A 16275-nucleotide genomic window follows, 5' to 3' on the forward strand; every position below is an offset into this window, starting at 1 on the left:
AATAGTTAGATATACTCCAAAAGTGTGCTTGCATGAAAAGATGAGTATCTAGTTATATGAGACCATACAAATCTTTTGAAGTAGACATTATACTATCATGACAGGAGCTTTTACAGTGGTGAATTTGTTAATCTGAATACCTAAAACAAAGAATTTTTCATTCACAGAAAGGGATTATCACATCATTCACAAATTAAAATAAATGTCCATTATATGAATCACACAGTGTTTCATCATGTGATTTAGAACATATCATAATGACTCTAGGGCTGTATCCATGGCATGACTTTCCCCCAACCCCCTTCTATGGATGGCATTGATTTGTGTTGCCAAGAGATAGCTGTTGAGTGGTATCCAGTATTGAGTAGAAGTAAATTATCATAGTTATTCAGTCCACATTCTCATATATAGAATCATTTTCTCTTCTAGTGATAATATAATGAACCTCTTTGAGTCTCTGTAATATTTCTAACTTTGACAATAAAAATTTAAAGGTGTATAGCAGTGATTGAGTACTGACTGGAAATTTCCAGAAGTACAAAGTCAAAGGAATTAGAAACAAACAACTGTATCTCTATGCCTAAGCATACTTTCCCAAGTCAATATGCTGCCTCCCCAAATATTCTTTTTTTTTTTTTTATTAATTCTGCTAAAGTCCTCCTCTGATCTCTCATCATAGCATAGAAATGACCTTGGGACTGAAAGGCCAAGTCTACGAATAACAAGCCTTAGCTTAGAAGTTCTTAACTTTTTTTATGTCATGAATCCTTTATACTTCCTGGTGAAGCCTATGGGACCCTTTTTTAGAATAGTATTACAATTAGTTAGTTAATAAATATTTTCTAAGCACCTACTCAGTAGCAGACCCTAAGCTAAACAATGGGGATAAAATGAAAGGAAAAACGGAGTATAATGAGGAAGATGACAAGCAGCAATTGTGAACAACCTACAGAAAAAATTCGAAATAATCAATAGAGGGAAGGCACTAGAAATAAACAAATTAAAAATAAATAAGGGAATGTTAAATTTCACTTAGTAAAAATAATTTCACAATAAAAATAAAGATGTTATTTGGTTGCCCATATAAGTTGATGGACCCCCCCTGAAATCTACCCATGATCTCCTTGGAATACAATAGACATCAGGTTAAGAACCCATGCTCTAAAAGATACAATCACATAGTGAAAAGCTTTAAATATATGGTTAATGACATAGTTGCCTAAAGACCAACCTAGTTAAACCAGATATCTTCATCTCTAGAAAACAACATAGTCCATATCTTGTATGAGCTTAATTGTTTGTATGTTGTCTCTCAACCATTAAACTATTAGCTCCTAGAGGGTAAGAATCATGTTTTTGCTTTTCTTTGTACCCCCAGTGGTAGCACAGTTCCTGACACAAAGTAAGAACTTAGTAAATGCTTGATGATGTTAATAGACTGGTCATCATCTGAAGGGCTCTCATGGGAACAAAGGATCACACTTATTCGTTTTGACTCTGGATGTATGAGAAGCAATCAGTAGATGTTACTAAGAGGTCAAATTGGACTTGATGTCGGGAAAAAATTCTTAGCAACAAGAGCTGTCCAAAGGAGGAATGGGTTTGCTTAGAGATGTGGTGGGTTTTTGCTTCTTGGAAATCTTCAAGGGGAGCTAGTTTACCACTTGTCAAATATGTCAAAGTTTGTTTTTCTTTGGTATAAAGGCTGGACTAGAAGGCCACAGAGGTCTCTTCCACCTTTTGAATTCTGTGATTCCATGCTAATTAGATAAGAAGCAAAGTGCTTTGGAGCACGTTTGTATGCTGAAGGTCTTTGTTTTAAAATATTTCTGGTCACTCTCCTCATTTTGAACTCTCTTGTTATCTCTAAGCATGAAAAAATTATCAGGGAGGAACAGAGCTTTTGGCCACCAACAAACTTTTCAAACATTTTTTTTAACAGTATTTCTGGGGGTGTGGATCTGAAAAGAAAAATTGGTTTCTACACAAACATTACTTCCTGCACTAGTTCATTCCCTAGAAAAATCAGTTTGTTGTCATTCATAATCTCTCTGTAGTTGGTGACCAAATGAACACTGCTCAGTCTGATTTTTTTCCTCCAGTTCTTTGAAATAGCATAATTAACAGGGTTTATGGCATTCATTCTGAGGCACTTGTGGGGTTTCTCTCTTGGAGTTACAGAAATAGAAAAGTTATATAGTTTGGGTGAATTTAATTTCCTGTCATACATAGTACATTCCAATGTGTCTACTATTTAAGTATGAATAGTGTTCCATACATAATCATAAAATTACAATAAACTGTAGAAATACAGTGAAACCTTAATTTAGACTAAAATCAATGGATATGTAAAGTGTTTCATATCTCTGAATCTCATCTATAGGATGAAGGAATTGAAATAGAGGTTCTTCAGGCTTTCTTCTATTCCCAAGAATCTTTGATTTTGCATTTCACTTACAGACCATTTTAAAATAAATGCATTGTTTACTCTTGTCAACTATATGGTACAGTGGCAAGGGCATTGTAAGTCTTTAGATCATAGATTTAGAACTGAAAAAAAAACTTAGAGACTATTTATTCTAACACTTAATTTGAAAGTTCAGGTAAAGAGTCTAGGTTCCAATCCTATTTCTGTGACACTGGACAAATCAATTCACCTTTCTGGAATGCATATTTTTTTACTCTACCAAATGAGCAGGTCTGATTAAAATGACCTCATTCTAAATCACATAGTACTACTCAATAACACCAACTCATGGCTAACAAATCATTGCCAAGAGGAGATGATGACCTATTCTTAATAATAAACAATGATTACTAAATAGGTTGTGCTTGAAGTTCTAGAAAATAATTTGTTGTCTTAACTAACTTAAACACTTTCTCTGTAACATTATTTCCCCATTTGATCTGCTAAATAGAAATAGAAACCGGGATAAGGATTTATCCTGTGATTTCACTGGTATTAGGAACTCCCTGGTAAGGGAATACTCTCTACCAATGCAGGCTGGCACCTTCTTTGCAATTTATAGTCTTAATGAATTGCTTAGAGCACAAATGACTTGACCATGATCACAAAAGCTATAAGGATCATGAGTAGACTTGAACCTAGGTTTTCTTGTTTTAAAAGGCAGCTATCTAGTCTTTACTACATGCTATCTTTTTATTTGCTAAGCTAATTTAAAGTAAATGTATGTAATAGGGAAGTTATTCACTCCCACTCCATCTCCAAATTCAATCCAATTAATGACAAAGAATTTGTAAGGTCTAAATTAATGAAGTTTCTGTAAATTATTAATCCATGATTTAGAAATTTGACAATATGAAAATGTAAAAGTATTCTGAAAAGTACATTATTATTTATACATTTGAAATATTTTCTGCCATTCAAAATGAAGGAACATTATGTTTGACTATGTTTATAGATGTGAACTGAATGGATATTTTAAAATATTATCTTGATGCTCACAACCATAAACATAGTTTTGTTTGAAGCATTCACATTTGGAAGGTCCTAAACTGAATCTATACCATTCAATCATTTTCTTCACGTGTGGACAATCTGTACTAAATTTCTGCTTCATCATGGCATGAAAATGACCTTGAATATGCAAAGGGTCTACTCATGGAGCCAGAGTTCAGGAAAATGTAACCACGCCAGGGTGATAGGGACAAACATCCTGTCCCTCGCTGATGTTCCAGAGGTTCATCAGTAAATTAACTTCTGTTGCAGTAGAAATATCCACCAAGTTTTAGAGGGGCTACATGAAATCTGCTTCTCTGAAAACTGTTACCCAAGAAAAGAAAAACAGACACTTAAAGCATTGATGGATGAATGGTTTTAGAAAGTCCTATTGAGATTTCTAAACCCAAAACCCTTTGATATCAATCGAAGATAGGAACCTCAGGGATGTTAGAGGCAGAGACAAACTAACCTGCCTGGAGGACTTTCTTGATTTCCGTTTCGATAATCTGGGGTTCACTCTCAATTACTTTAGTGACCTTGGTGTACTCAGTTCCAGCTAAGATAAGCATTAGAAACAGGTGATCACAGTTGTATGATTCAATATCAGTTTGGAGAGAGCATTTCCTTGTGTGATGGAAATGTGAACATTTCAGAGGTTGTGAGATATCATTACATAAAAAAGGATGTATACTTTGTTCATCAAAATTTATAGGGTTAAACACAATACTAACTCAGAATACAATAAACTAGTATGACTAAGGCCTGAAGGTATCCACTAAGTTTGAATGGAATTAGTTTTTATCTATAGCCAAAATTTTACAAACTTAATTCCTTCAATTATCTTATAAGAGTGTCTCTCTCAAAAACAGGAAAAAGTATTGTGGGTGTCTTAATGCAACAATGATGGGTTGCATGGTCATAAAATTAATCCACTAGCATGTTGGCAGGTTAAATATTATACATTGCAGTTCAAGTGAAAAGCAGACTAGAAAAATATGTTTGGCAATGTACCGAATATAGTAATAGAAAATTAGGCTTTATAAAAATGTAGACCAAGTACATTTTTGTGAATAGACTCAGAGTCAGATCCTTAAGCAAAGGATTCCATTTACTGGGGGAAAGTAGAACATGAACATAACTAGTAAAGAAGTCCATAAAATTTCATATGCACATCTTGCCTTGGGCATGAATGTGAAGTGGAAAAGGAAAAATTATCAGAAGTTTAAAATTCCAATGAGATGATGCCTGCAAAGTGTGTTATAATCATAAATGCCATATAAATCAGTTAATAATAGGTTTGAAAGCTGGAATGAATCTTAGAGATCATCTAGTCTAACCCACTTGTCCTTTTTACAGAGAAGGAAACTGAAGCCCCATGCAAGCTACTCATCTTCATAAACACATGAACAAATCAATAAACAAGAAATCTCACATTTGCATGGTGAACTATCAGCAAATTATATCATATTTTTAATAGAACATACAAAATGATAGCAATAAAAAGGCTAAATGAATTAAAGCATTACAACAAGATGCAGCTATAAATTTATTCATTCTTTAATAAAGCAGTACTGTTCTACAAAGCTTCCTATCATGGTGTGGAAGAAAAAGGAATTCAAATAAAATTGTATAATGTATCTATCAGGTGCATAAGGATATACTTAGACTTGTTCTATATTTCAAGAAACTAGACTTTAACTATTATTTATCTTGGACTAAGTTGTTCTATATAGTCATCTTCTTTCAGGGAGATGGTTTTCCCAAACTCCCAGGCTACTCCACTGGAATTATGCTCACCTTGAGGAAAAATCTACTTAATAGCATTTGTTTTCAGTATTTCAAAGTTGGTCAACAGAAATTAAGAGATTATTATAGAGTTTTTGAAATAAGGATAAAAATAAATGAGATCAAATGATAAATATTAGCAAAAATCATCCAAAAGATATAAGTACGCAACCTATGGGAAGGATAGTCATAGGACTAAAATATACATTACTTTAAACAGTTTGGAATAATTGCTTATGTAAGACAGGCAACATTTTCTAGTGTGTAGAGAGCCTGTCTTAAAACCAGAAGAACAGAGTTTAGGTCCTATCTCTGACACATAGTGGCTAAGTGACTTCAGCTAGTCACATAACCTTTCAGTGCATCTAGGCATAGACACTAATGAAAGTACTGATCTATCTATATTAGGAAAGGGAATTTTCTCATCTGAGATTTCCCTTTAGCAGGGAAATCAGTTTATTCCCTTTTCTGCTTCTAATTCTAAGTCAGTGGTTGATTTCTGTTTTTATTTTTACAGGTTTGATTTTAGTTATCTTAATTTTATGCATATTTTATATTTTAAATCACAACCATGTTCAGTAATAATTTTTATAAAGAATCAGTTTTGATTAACCTGTCTGGATAAGTATGAATTCCCTTAGACATTATCAAGAAAGGTTATGAAAATAGTATACCTGTCCTAATTAGAAACACTCGTATTAGCTATATATCTTGCTATGAACTAACTAATATTTGAAACTTTTATGATGGAATTTGAATTCCTTTTTGTTCCTCACACTACTATTACAGGCAGTTCCACTTAATGCACCAAGCAGAAGACATTCCATATTGTTTTAGATTTGGATTAATTTCGTATGCAAAATTCATCTACACCCCCAGCTACATAGATCATCACATCGCCGTTAGAAGAAATAGATGTCCCCATTCTCAAGAATGTAGCTTTGGAAAAGTAAGTTATCCAAGCATCAATTCTTGCTATCTCTATGCATATAAAGATTCCATTGACATGCTTGCTGCCCTGGAAGCAGTGAATACTCATTTCAGGCTTCTTGAAGAGTATGCTCTACAGACTCTAGGCCTCTTTCAATTTTCAAATTTACCTGTTTTACAGTTTTCAAATGGAATAAAAAATATTCTTTATATGTCAGTGAAAAAAGTATTCATTGCTCCCCAAGCTTTGTTCTAGGAAACCTTTTAAAGACTGTTGAAACTGCTCATCATTTGGTTGTTATCATTTTGATTTACCCAAAGCAAACCAATTGGTCTGTTAGAACAATCCATGGAGCTGCTTATCAAAACAAATATTAATCCAAAACTCATTCAGTCTTTAAAAAGCTGAGAGAAAATGTTTTGTGAGAACTTGTCTCCAGTACCTGTTAAAAAGGTTAGTCATTACCCATTTACTAACCTCCCTGAAGCAGCCTTTTGATTTCTTCATCTTCAAGCAAATGAGCATCACCACCTTCAATGAATTTGGTGACCTTGGTGACCTCTGAGAGGATACATGTTCATAGCAGAAATTGATTTATTCAAGATAATCACACAAAAGTCTATTTCCTGAACAATTAAACTAATAATTTTGGGACTGACAATCTTGTTTTTCTGTTACAAGACAATGAAAGATGGCTTTGTTTTACCAAACTAATAAAACCATTGTGACCGCTAAGTATTGAAGACCAGATCTGTGTGATCTTTTGTTAAATTGGGAGGGAACCTAAAGCAAAAAGAGAATTGCAGCAGACTGGATTGTTAATGCCTTCAAGATTTTCATAAAATGACCGATCTTAAGAGCCCCAGATTCTTATTAGTGTAAAGATACAAACCTTCCTCAAGCAACTTCTTTAGCGTTTCTTCTGTCTCTGCAACATTACCAGAAGAAATCCTGGTATATTTTATTTCAGGACCTAACGGAAACAAAGAATTAGAAATTATTATTTTAAACCTTGAATAATCCATTCAATTCAACAAACATTTAGGAACCTAATATATATTTGTAGACTGAATCAATGAAAGATAAGAACAGGGCCAGGGAGTAGCCAGAGTAAGGAAAGTTATAGGTGTGGTTATTAAAATCTTCATATTAAATCTAAAAAATACCAAATGGCACAAATGGTTCAACATGTAAACAGAGAGATCTTTCTCTGGGAACCTAATTATTTTATATTTACTCTTTGTGAACTCTTTTGTCTCAACTCATCTGTGTTTGTGTTGTTTACCACTAGTAGAATGGAAATTCATTGAGAGCAAAGATTGTTTCATTTTTGTTTTTGCATAGCAAGCACTTTACACATAGTAGGCACTTAATATATGCTTGATGACTGAAATCAATGAAAATAATAACAAGAGGCAGGGAGTAGCTACAGTTAAGAAACTTGTGAATACATTTATTAAACTTGTCATATTAGATAAAAAATGAAATGAAACAATATTCCCCATGTAACTAGAGAGATCTTCTTCTGGAAAATGAAATTGAATCTTCTCCCAATAATTTAATTATTTATTGTTCATTCACAATAGGGAAAATAAAGCCTCTTCATTTTGTATTAATGTCAGTTCATGTAAGATTAATATGCTCTTAAAATCATATAGCACAGTTCTATCTAATGGAAAATGTTTACATAGTGAACATTAAATTCCTTCTATTGCTGTGGCAGTACAAAGAAATATCTATATTTTTCCTGATTTAGAGAGGCAATATGACTTTGTGGCTAGAGTTGACTTTGTAGTTAGAATGATGTGGGTTCAATCAGGTCCCATTTCTGTTGCACGTTGGTCTGTGAACCTGGGTAGAGTTACTTCAGGTAATTTTCTAAGACTGAAAGCTGCAGAAGAGTTGCTATGCTTGCATTGGGAGATAGTTCTCTTACTAGGAAGTCCCTCTCACCAGTAAACTCCCAAGTCTGAACACACACACACACACGCACACTGAGTTTACTAGCTAGTGTATTTTGTTTGCCTCAGCTAGGTATTTTGGTACTAAGGACTACTTCCTCTCTGTGGACACAAATACATTGTAATGATAAACATTTCACTCTGCAGTGAAAATGTCAGCTATGTATAGAAACATCATTTACCTTTAATAATTCTTTCCTCTGTTGTCTCTTTTTCAGTTATTTCTACTGGTCTCCCACCAATAATTTTGGTATACTTTTTAATAATTGGCTCTGAAATGGACAAAAAGACCAATGAATCCCTCAGTGGGTATTAGAATATTATCCACAAGGCAGGTGAAGTTTGTAATTTCTTGTTGGAAATGTCATTTAGACATTTAGTCTTTTAGTCATTTAGACTCAAAGATGAATTTTATTAATGAACCAGAATTCTCCCTTGTGTAAGTCCAGGTCTACTTAGCATCAAGTTGTGACAATTTTATCATGGATTTTGAGCTGTGGGGAAGGACAAACTAAAAAACTGCCAACACCTTGTTTTACTTTTTGATGACTAGAACCTTCATTTACAGTTACAAAATAATCAGGATTATTTGTACGCAAATAATCAATTACATGGTAGTTGGTAATTTCATTACCAAGCTGGTTCAACTATATTCATTGGCTGAACTGTTTTCCCTAGAAAGCTTCTCTCACCATACATTTTCTATATAGTATGATCTCATTAAGAGCTTTTAGAACAGGACAAAAGAATTATATTTTTGAACAGCTACAAAGCTGATATCTGATAAAATAACTCCAGTTTTCTTTTTAAAAAAACAAGCTAAAGAAGCAACAGACACAATGTCACTATGAACTTCAAACATGTTTCTAAAATAAGTGCAATGAAAATATTGCATCATGTTTAAAACACTCACCTCCATGAATCACTTGAGTTATTGTTTCACCCTCCTTAATCACTTGGAATTCAGAATCACCTTCAATTGTCATTGAAGGTCCTGAAAAATTGTTTTAAGACATAAAGGGCCAAATAAAAACTTTTGTTTATAAGATTTTTGACACTATCTGAAAACGTTTTAGTCTCATGTAAAGGGAAAAATTATTTCAGAACTCAACATATATATAAAGTTCTGAAATAATACATATATATTATATTATATTATTATTATATAATATAATATTATATATATTATGTATATATATATCAAACCTTTAGCTTTTGAAATTATCTCTAACAACTCATTTTGTGTAAATGGAATTTTATTTATTTTGGCACATGACAGGTAGTATGTTAACTCTTATTTCTTTACTCATTTCTGGGAATTAAATGGAAAAACAAACCCAGTGGCAAAACCACTGATTCTAGTATAAAAGAACCTGAGTTCATATCCTACGTGAAATGCTTACTAGTTGAGCGAACTTAGACAAGTCATTTAACTTTCCAAGGCCACAGTTTCCCTATCCACAAAATGAAAGCTAGATCTATGCACTTATAAATACATGGCATTGATAGACCTTGCTTTACCACACTACCTTGTTTGTTGCTTTGCTTCCTACATGTTGCAAAAACCCAATAATCCATTGACCATTTGCTTTTTTAAAATTCTTTTAGAGGATGGAGTAAAAAATCATAACTTTATCCCTGCCTTGGAAGTGCAGAAATTGTGTGTGTGTGTGTGTGTGTGTGTGTGTGCGCACGTATAAAATAGTTATATATAATAGTACTTACCTGCTATAGAAAGATGCTAAATAGATTAATTAATTCATTAATTAATTATCCCGTTCCCCTTTAATATACCAAAAGAAATGCCCAGGTATAGTTTACTTGCAAAATGTCTTTGCTTCATAAGCAAAGCATTTTGAATGTTAGGAAGTTGATTACTGCATTAGTTCACCAAAAATATCTCAGAGAGGAAGAAAGAAGTTCAGTACATTTAACTCATGCCATAATACCTGATAGTAGTAAAATGTGATTGCATCTTTTGTATTTATACACTTTTTCCATAAATAATCACTCAAAATCATTGCCTGGCTGTTAATTTTCAAAAACCCTTTTGGAGTACAATTCCACAGAAGCCAAGACTACACAATAATGGAATTAGAATTAGAGGAAGAACCTAAGAAATATGGAAATAGACATTGTGAATTGATGTAATATATTACTTAATGTTTTAATGTCCACAAGAGGAGAATGAAGCAAAATAACTTTAGATAAAAGCAATCTTGAAAGAAATAAACAAGTCTTCATTGCTATGCAGTTTTTAAAAGAGGAAAATATGATTACATGAGAATAATTCATGTAAAGAATTCTCATGTCAAGGTCTTTTAATCTAGATCTTGATAAAATATTAAGATAGGAAATTATTGTTACTGTTTGAAAGGTTCTATGATACTATAAGAAATTAATTTCCTGAGAGACAATCATCAGATCTATGAAAGTGTGAAGTGTGGTATTTAAGATATGACTGGAAGGACATCAGCCAAAAGAGATCAGTATGAAGATCCATAGCCCTCCTAATCATCATTTTTGTTTCTCAATCTCGTCAGGGACAGTAGTAGCTGCTACTGTTTTGAACTGATCAATTAGATGAAGAAATTATTTGGCCTTGTTTCCATATGAATTTCCCATTTCATGGGTATAGCCTAACTATAGAATGAACATCTTTCCTCCTTCAGCACAACCTACATGAAGAAAAATTGTGTCAGGGAAGAATATTTCTGACAGAGCTAGGAGGGTAAATGGGCATCCAGAATGGAAAGAAAGGTCATTGGAAGAATGGAGAAGACCCTTATCAAGGAAAATAGAGAGTTCCGAAGTGTGGTTTCAGATATAAGATAATGAAGTGTGTTTGAACTCCATCATGAATAATTATGGTTTTTTCTTAATAATGAAAGCAATAATATTAGCTTGTGATTCAGATTTGTTTAGACATTTTCAATGAAAATAGTAGATACATTCTCAATGAAAGGTTTCTGAAAGATAATTGTGTAACACATAGATCCCTATCCCTTTTAGACATGAAAACAATGACACCATCATGAACGAGAATACCTAAGAGAATTGTGAGATGTGCAAATTTAGAGACATTTCCACACCAAATATTCATATGGACTATTTGTGCCTGACCTATGGTAGAGACTTCAGGTTTCATATTGGTCTGATCAGGCACAGTTGGGCACACTGTACCTTGACCCCAACATAGTGATATCATTTGGGTCCTCTTCAAGAATGAAGAATAATAACCATCTTAAAAGAATATGACCAGACATCTCAGAAAATTAAGTAACTAGAAAATAACTTTAAAATGAATTCAGCTAATTATTTATAAATATGACTTCCCCCTTTATCTTAAATGTTAAATTTTAATACAAGAGTTAAGAGGAATAGACAAAAGCTACCAGACAGTCCTTCTCCTAATTTCTCAAGATCTGAAACTGACTACTACAGAATAATAGAATATTTAAAATAACATCAAGAAGTTAAATGAATATTTTGTGGAAGACTGTGCTTCTGACCTATGTGTTTTACATTTTGTTCCTCCTCAAGGAAAAAAAAAATGACATCTCTTTAGAAAACAGTCTTTTCCAAAAGATCATTCATGACATTTGAGTACTTAAAGGAGAATTTTTTTGAATATCAGAAATCCTGAAATGATGCCCTTCCAATTAAAATAGTGAAAAGAAAAAATTATGAAAAGGGCTACACTTGAAGGTGATTCAAAGAGGCAATGACAAGAAGTTCTCTAATATAGTTCTAGAGATGGAGGAAACTGAAGAAATAAAAGTGATTGCTCATACTAGAGCCTTTAACATTCAACAAATTCTAGCCTCTCTTTCCTCAAATCATAGTGCTTAAGGTTCTTCATGAAAAGGTTCGATGATTTAGGAAATAGCTCTAATAAAGGTCAAAAGTGATAAATTTCAAGAAATGGCCAAAGATTTCATATTAAAAAAATAATGTAGGTCTTCAAAGAAATTTGAATTACAAAAATGCATAGGATTTGATTGCTTGATGAATGATTGGGTGCCAGAGCAGAGGCAGTGGTCACTTGAGTTCATTTTAAACTTAGCACAAGTAAATGTACTGAAGAGGTTAAGAACATATATGATCCATTTACTATGCTACAGATTTTACATGTTGCATTCTGCGATCACAGCAGCATGCCATTGGTTTAAAAGAATTTAGCATGTTAGTTTCAGAGAATGTAGCAACATTCACATAAATCAATCTATTACATAGATGTTTTTCAAAATGGAAAGGGACCATCTATTAATAGATTGATTTTTACCTTCACTTTTGACAATAGGCTGAAGACTGCTTTCAATCACTTTAATTTTGGGTTCCACAACTTTTGTAATAATTTTAGTTGCTGAAAGTATAGAAAGTGGAACATGAATGATGCTTATATTTTAAAAAAAAAATTAGCCAGAACAACATTGTCCTTTTACTAATGGCTTTTAAATGATTTTGAACAATCAAGCTAATGTTAATGGTGTCAGATTAAGTATCTCCAGAAATCCAGATGTTGAAGACTTTGAATTTCCTTGATATAATTTTCATCCAGTTTAATTTCATATTCATTAAACAACTTTTATCTAGCGAACTAAGATTTTTTAACTGTACCACTAAGCTCTTTACCTTTAATTGTACTTCTTGAAAATAGGGGCTGCATGGTAATGGAAGATAAATAAACATAATTAGATTTATGCAATTTACTACATTTCAAATTGCATTCTTTGTTTTCATCCCTCTTAGGTACAAGGAAAAAAAATGAAAGAGAAAAGCTATGAAACATTTTTCATGCATTTGATTGTAGTGACAGGGAAGGAAGAGCAAGAAAAAAGGTCATCATCATAAAGAATCTAAATTAAACTTCAGCCAGCTAGATGTGGGCTCTATGCAACAAAATATTATATGTTGAGTATTTCAAATTGTAAAAGTCAGTGTCTTTGATTTTTTCAGCAATATCACAAATTAGCACAATAAGTCCTAATAGTATCTCCTCTCTTGACTCTAGAATTATATTTAAAACAGTAATAAAAGACAAAGTTTCTGCCTTTGTAAACCAAAGTGGAGATGGGGAGGTGGGAGAGGATTTATAGAATATCTAGTAGACTTTACCAAATTAGAAAACCAAGCTGTACAGTTAAACATTCCCATCTCCAAAAAGGATTTTGATGTAACTTTCCTAGTTTGATTTCTTCAAATAACCTGGAAAATAACTAACTCTCTCTTTCACTTTCTTCTATATAAACCCAGCTACTATTTCCTCCATTTCCTCATTAGAGCACTAGAAAGATGGTTTCATTCAGTGATGTGCTAATGATTACAATAAATCTGTCTGTGTATATACATAGCATAGACATGTCAACACTAGAAAATCCAGATGCTAACATAGCCTGGTGAATTTTCAGATCCTCAATTCTAATTCCCAAGAACTTTGGCTGTGTTAACTGACAGATTGCACAGAGGAGTGTTGGGGTGGTGAAGGAGTGTTGGCAGGATGAATGAGTCTTAGTTAATATCTAGATGCAGCCATATTCCATTTTTCATGTCATGAAGACATGGTATGAAACTCATCACATGTCACAATCAATCATCCTTGTGCTTATGTACATTGTCCTGCCATGGAACAATTTGTTAAATTTAAAGAACAGACATATATCAGAACTGTATATCAGATTTCATCATTTTAAGTTAATAATTTTATGTCAATTCCCACATCTTAAAAGCAAAGAACTGAAACTTTTCTTCTTTAAATATTGTATATAGTCTTCAATTTTTAAAACAAATTGGATAGTGAGGATAAAAGTGAATGAAATGATCACTTCTTTTCAAATCTCACATATCTTAACTGACAGAATCTATAAAAGTTGTTTTCAACAAAATTTCTAATTCATGGTATATTTGAGGAAGCATAATTTCCTATGAGGTAATCTGAGGAAATTAGATTTTTTTAGATAAAAGCAACAGACACAGATAAAATTGTAAAGGCAAAACATTATTGATTTGAATTGGACTTATATTTGAATTTTTCAGTTACACTGTCCTCTTCATTTGAAATGAAGGTCTTGAATAATAACATATCTATTTTGTGAGTGGTAATACCATTTTATATGAACATATGAGAGGAAGCTTGGTATAGTGTATACAATTTTGGACTAAGGACCAGAAGACTTAGTTCCATCATAATATTATCTCATAAGAGTATTTGAAAGATGGACTCATTCAAATTTGAGTAAATCTGGCTGTGTACACATTACATAGACTGTAGCAACATAAAAAAAATTCAGTAATGAAAATAACCTTGTTTCTCCTTATGATCTCAATGCTCATTTCTAAAAATTTTGGCTGAGTACATTAGAACTTGGTTTCATAGTACTATTGTGTGAGATGAGGTAAGACACAATGTGATTTTCTTCCTTTGTAAAATGAGGATGATGATAATAACCACTGTGTATGCCTCTTGATAATATGAAATTCAAATGAAGTAAGTTTAAAGAACTTTGGAAATTGTAAAGCACCATACAAGGGTGAAACATTACAATAGTTACATTCCTGGAATTGCAGATTAAGAATGACTAACCAGTTTTAAAAGTTTGTTTGATGTCATAAACTGTAGCTTGGGATCTAAGGAACTGAGTTTTATAAAAGGAAAAAAATTGGTGACAATGAGGACGTTATTATAAAGCTATATGTTCTTTAGCTTATCCTATGCACAATGTTACATTGAATCATTTAGGAAATCTTTGATGACCTAATATTGAATAAATCAGAAAAATGAGTAAATATCATGCAGTTCTTTTTAATGGATAAAGGTCATATAACATTTCTGATGAATAGAGCCCATAAAGACTTCTTTCATAAGAATTAAACAATAATGAATACCTCTAGAACAGAATTAATAACATTCCAGAATCTTTACCCTTCCTTTAGAATCTTTAAGTATAATGCTGAGCTGGACTGAATTGTATGACTTCATAAGTGACTTTTATTTCTTATTTAAATTAGATCAGTCAGAGCAGCAGACATTTTGTTTTACTTCTGATGTTGAAATTATTCCATTAAAAATTTGGAGGAGTTTAGAAAGAGTTCCATTGTTCAGATCATTGAAAACGCAGGACCTGGAGTAACTTTTCTAACAAAAATAAATGTATAAATTGAAGTTCATAGTTTTTGCTACAGATGTATTTTGTGGGTTCATTTGTAAAGCCAAACAAAATGAAGATCTGCTCCTAAAAGCTCTGGTGAAAGGGAGAAAAAAAAGTAGAACAAGATATAAAAAAGAAAAAGAAACCTTTCCCATTACAACCTATACTTGCACATCAGCAATATATAATAGAGGCATCTTTCTTTAAGGGATGTATTTAGAATGCTTACAGTTTGGGCAGATTGGAATTAAACATTCTGAGATTTGGGAATCAGTCATTCTTAGAAGTGGCAGCCAAGCTTTGCAGCTGCACATATAGAGAATGGTTAATAAACCAGGAACTGTCAAACACTGGATTGCTTGGCTTTGTTTGTTTTCGTATTTGTTTTTGTTTCTTATTTCTGTTTTTGGGACAACTCAGGGTTGAGGTGGGAAGGAGTGTTGAAGAGTAGTCACTCCTGAAGGCACATACTGCACACACTGTTTCAGTATGTCCCTTTGGGGTCCTTCTAGTCTGCTCAACTCACTCCACACTCCCAATCCAACTTTTTATCACTTTTTTCACCCTTTACACTTTCCCCTTTGAAGCCCAAAGTGGTAGATGAGTGAGGAGTATGACTGGATCTAAAAGGTGTGATCAGGAAGAAAGGTTTTTCTCCACACTCTTCTTAACCCTGGGGTGACTGAGAAGTGATTTGCCTGCCAGTGTTTGAGAGTTCAAATACCATATTACCAATGATTTGTGGCTTAGACCACAAAAAACCTAATTTTTTTCATTAATATTTTTCCCCTTTTGTTTGAAAAAGTTCGCAGTGTACTTACTGTAAACAGTGACAGGAATTTCTTTGAAGGTACTGCCACGCACAAACTGAAAATCATAAATGTTTAAATTTAGTAGAAGGAAAAAATGGTACTTTTGCCAACAAAATCAAACATTGCCATATTGTCACTAACCTGCTAGCCTAACAGAAGGGAACATTCCTCATAT

The 16275-nt window shown here is 32.9% G+C and overlaps 1 protein-coding gene across 22 annotated transcripts in view; it reads right to left on the reverse strand.

Moving 5' to 3' along the window:
* POSTN (periostin) overlaps positions 1-16275 on the reverse strand; it is a 45156-nt gene that overhangs the window by 2252 nt on the left and 26629 nt on the right. Inside the window, exons 16-22 of one of the 22 annotated variants that reach the window (XM_072610394.1) lie at positions 16110-16155; positions 12426-12506; positions 9054-9134; positions 8323-8412; positions 7072-7152; positions 6657-6740; positions 3933-4019 (exon numbers count right to left, since the gene is read on the reverse strand). In XM_072610394.1, the coding sequence (XP_072466495.1) occupies positions 3933-4019; positions 6657-6740; positions 7072-7152; positions 8323-8412; positions 9054-9134; positions 12426-12506; positions 16110-16155 (550 nt within the window). The remainder of the gene's footprint in view (positions 1-3932; positions 4020-6656; positions 6741-7071; positions 7153-8322; positions 8413-9053; positions 9135-12425; positions 12507-16109; positions 16156-16275) is intronic. The other 21 variants (XM_072610395.1, XM_072610396.1, XM_072610399.1 and 18 more) reach the window with 21 other exon arrangements.

This window comes from Notamacropus eugenii, chromosome 5, assembly GCF_028372415.1.
Source record: "Notamacropus eugenii isolate mMacEug1 chromosome 5, mMacEug1.pri_v2, whole genome shotgun sequence".
Classification (NCBI taxonomy): domain Eukaryota; kingdom Metazoa; phylum Chordata; class Mammalia; order Diprotodontia; family Macropodidae; genus Notamacropus; species Notamacropus eugenii.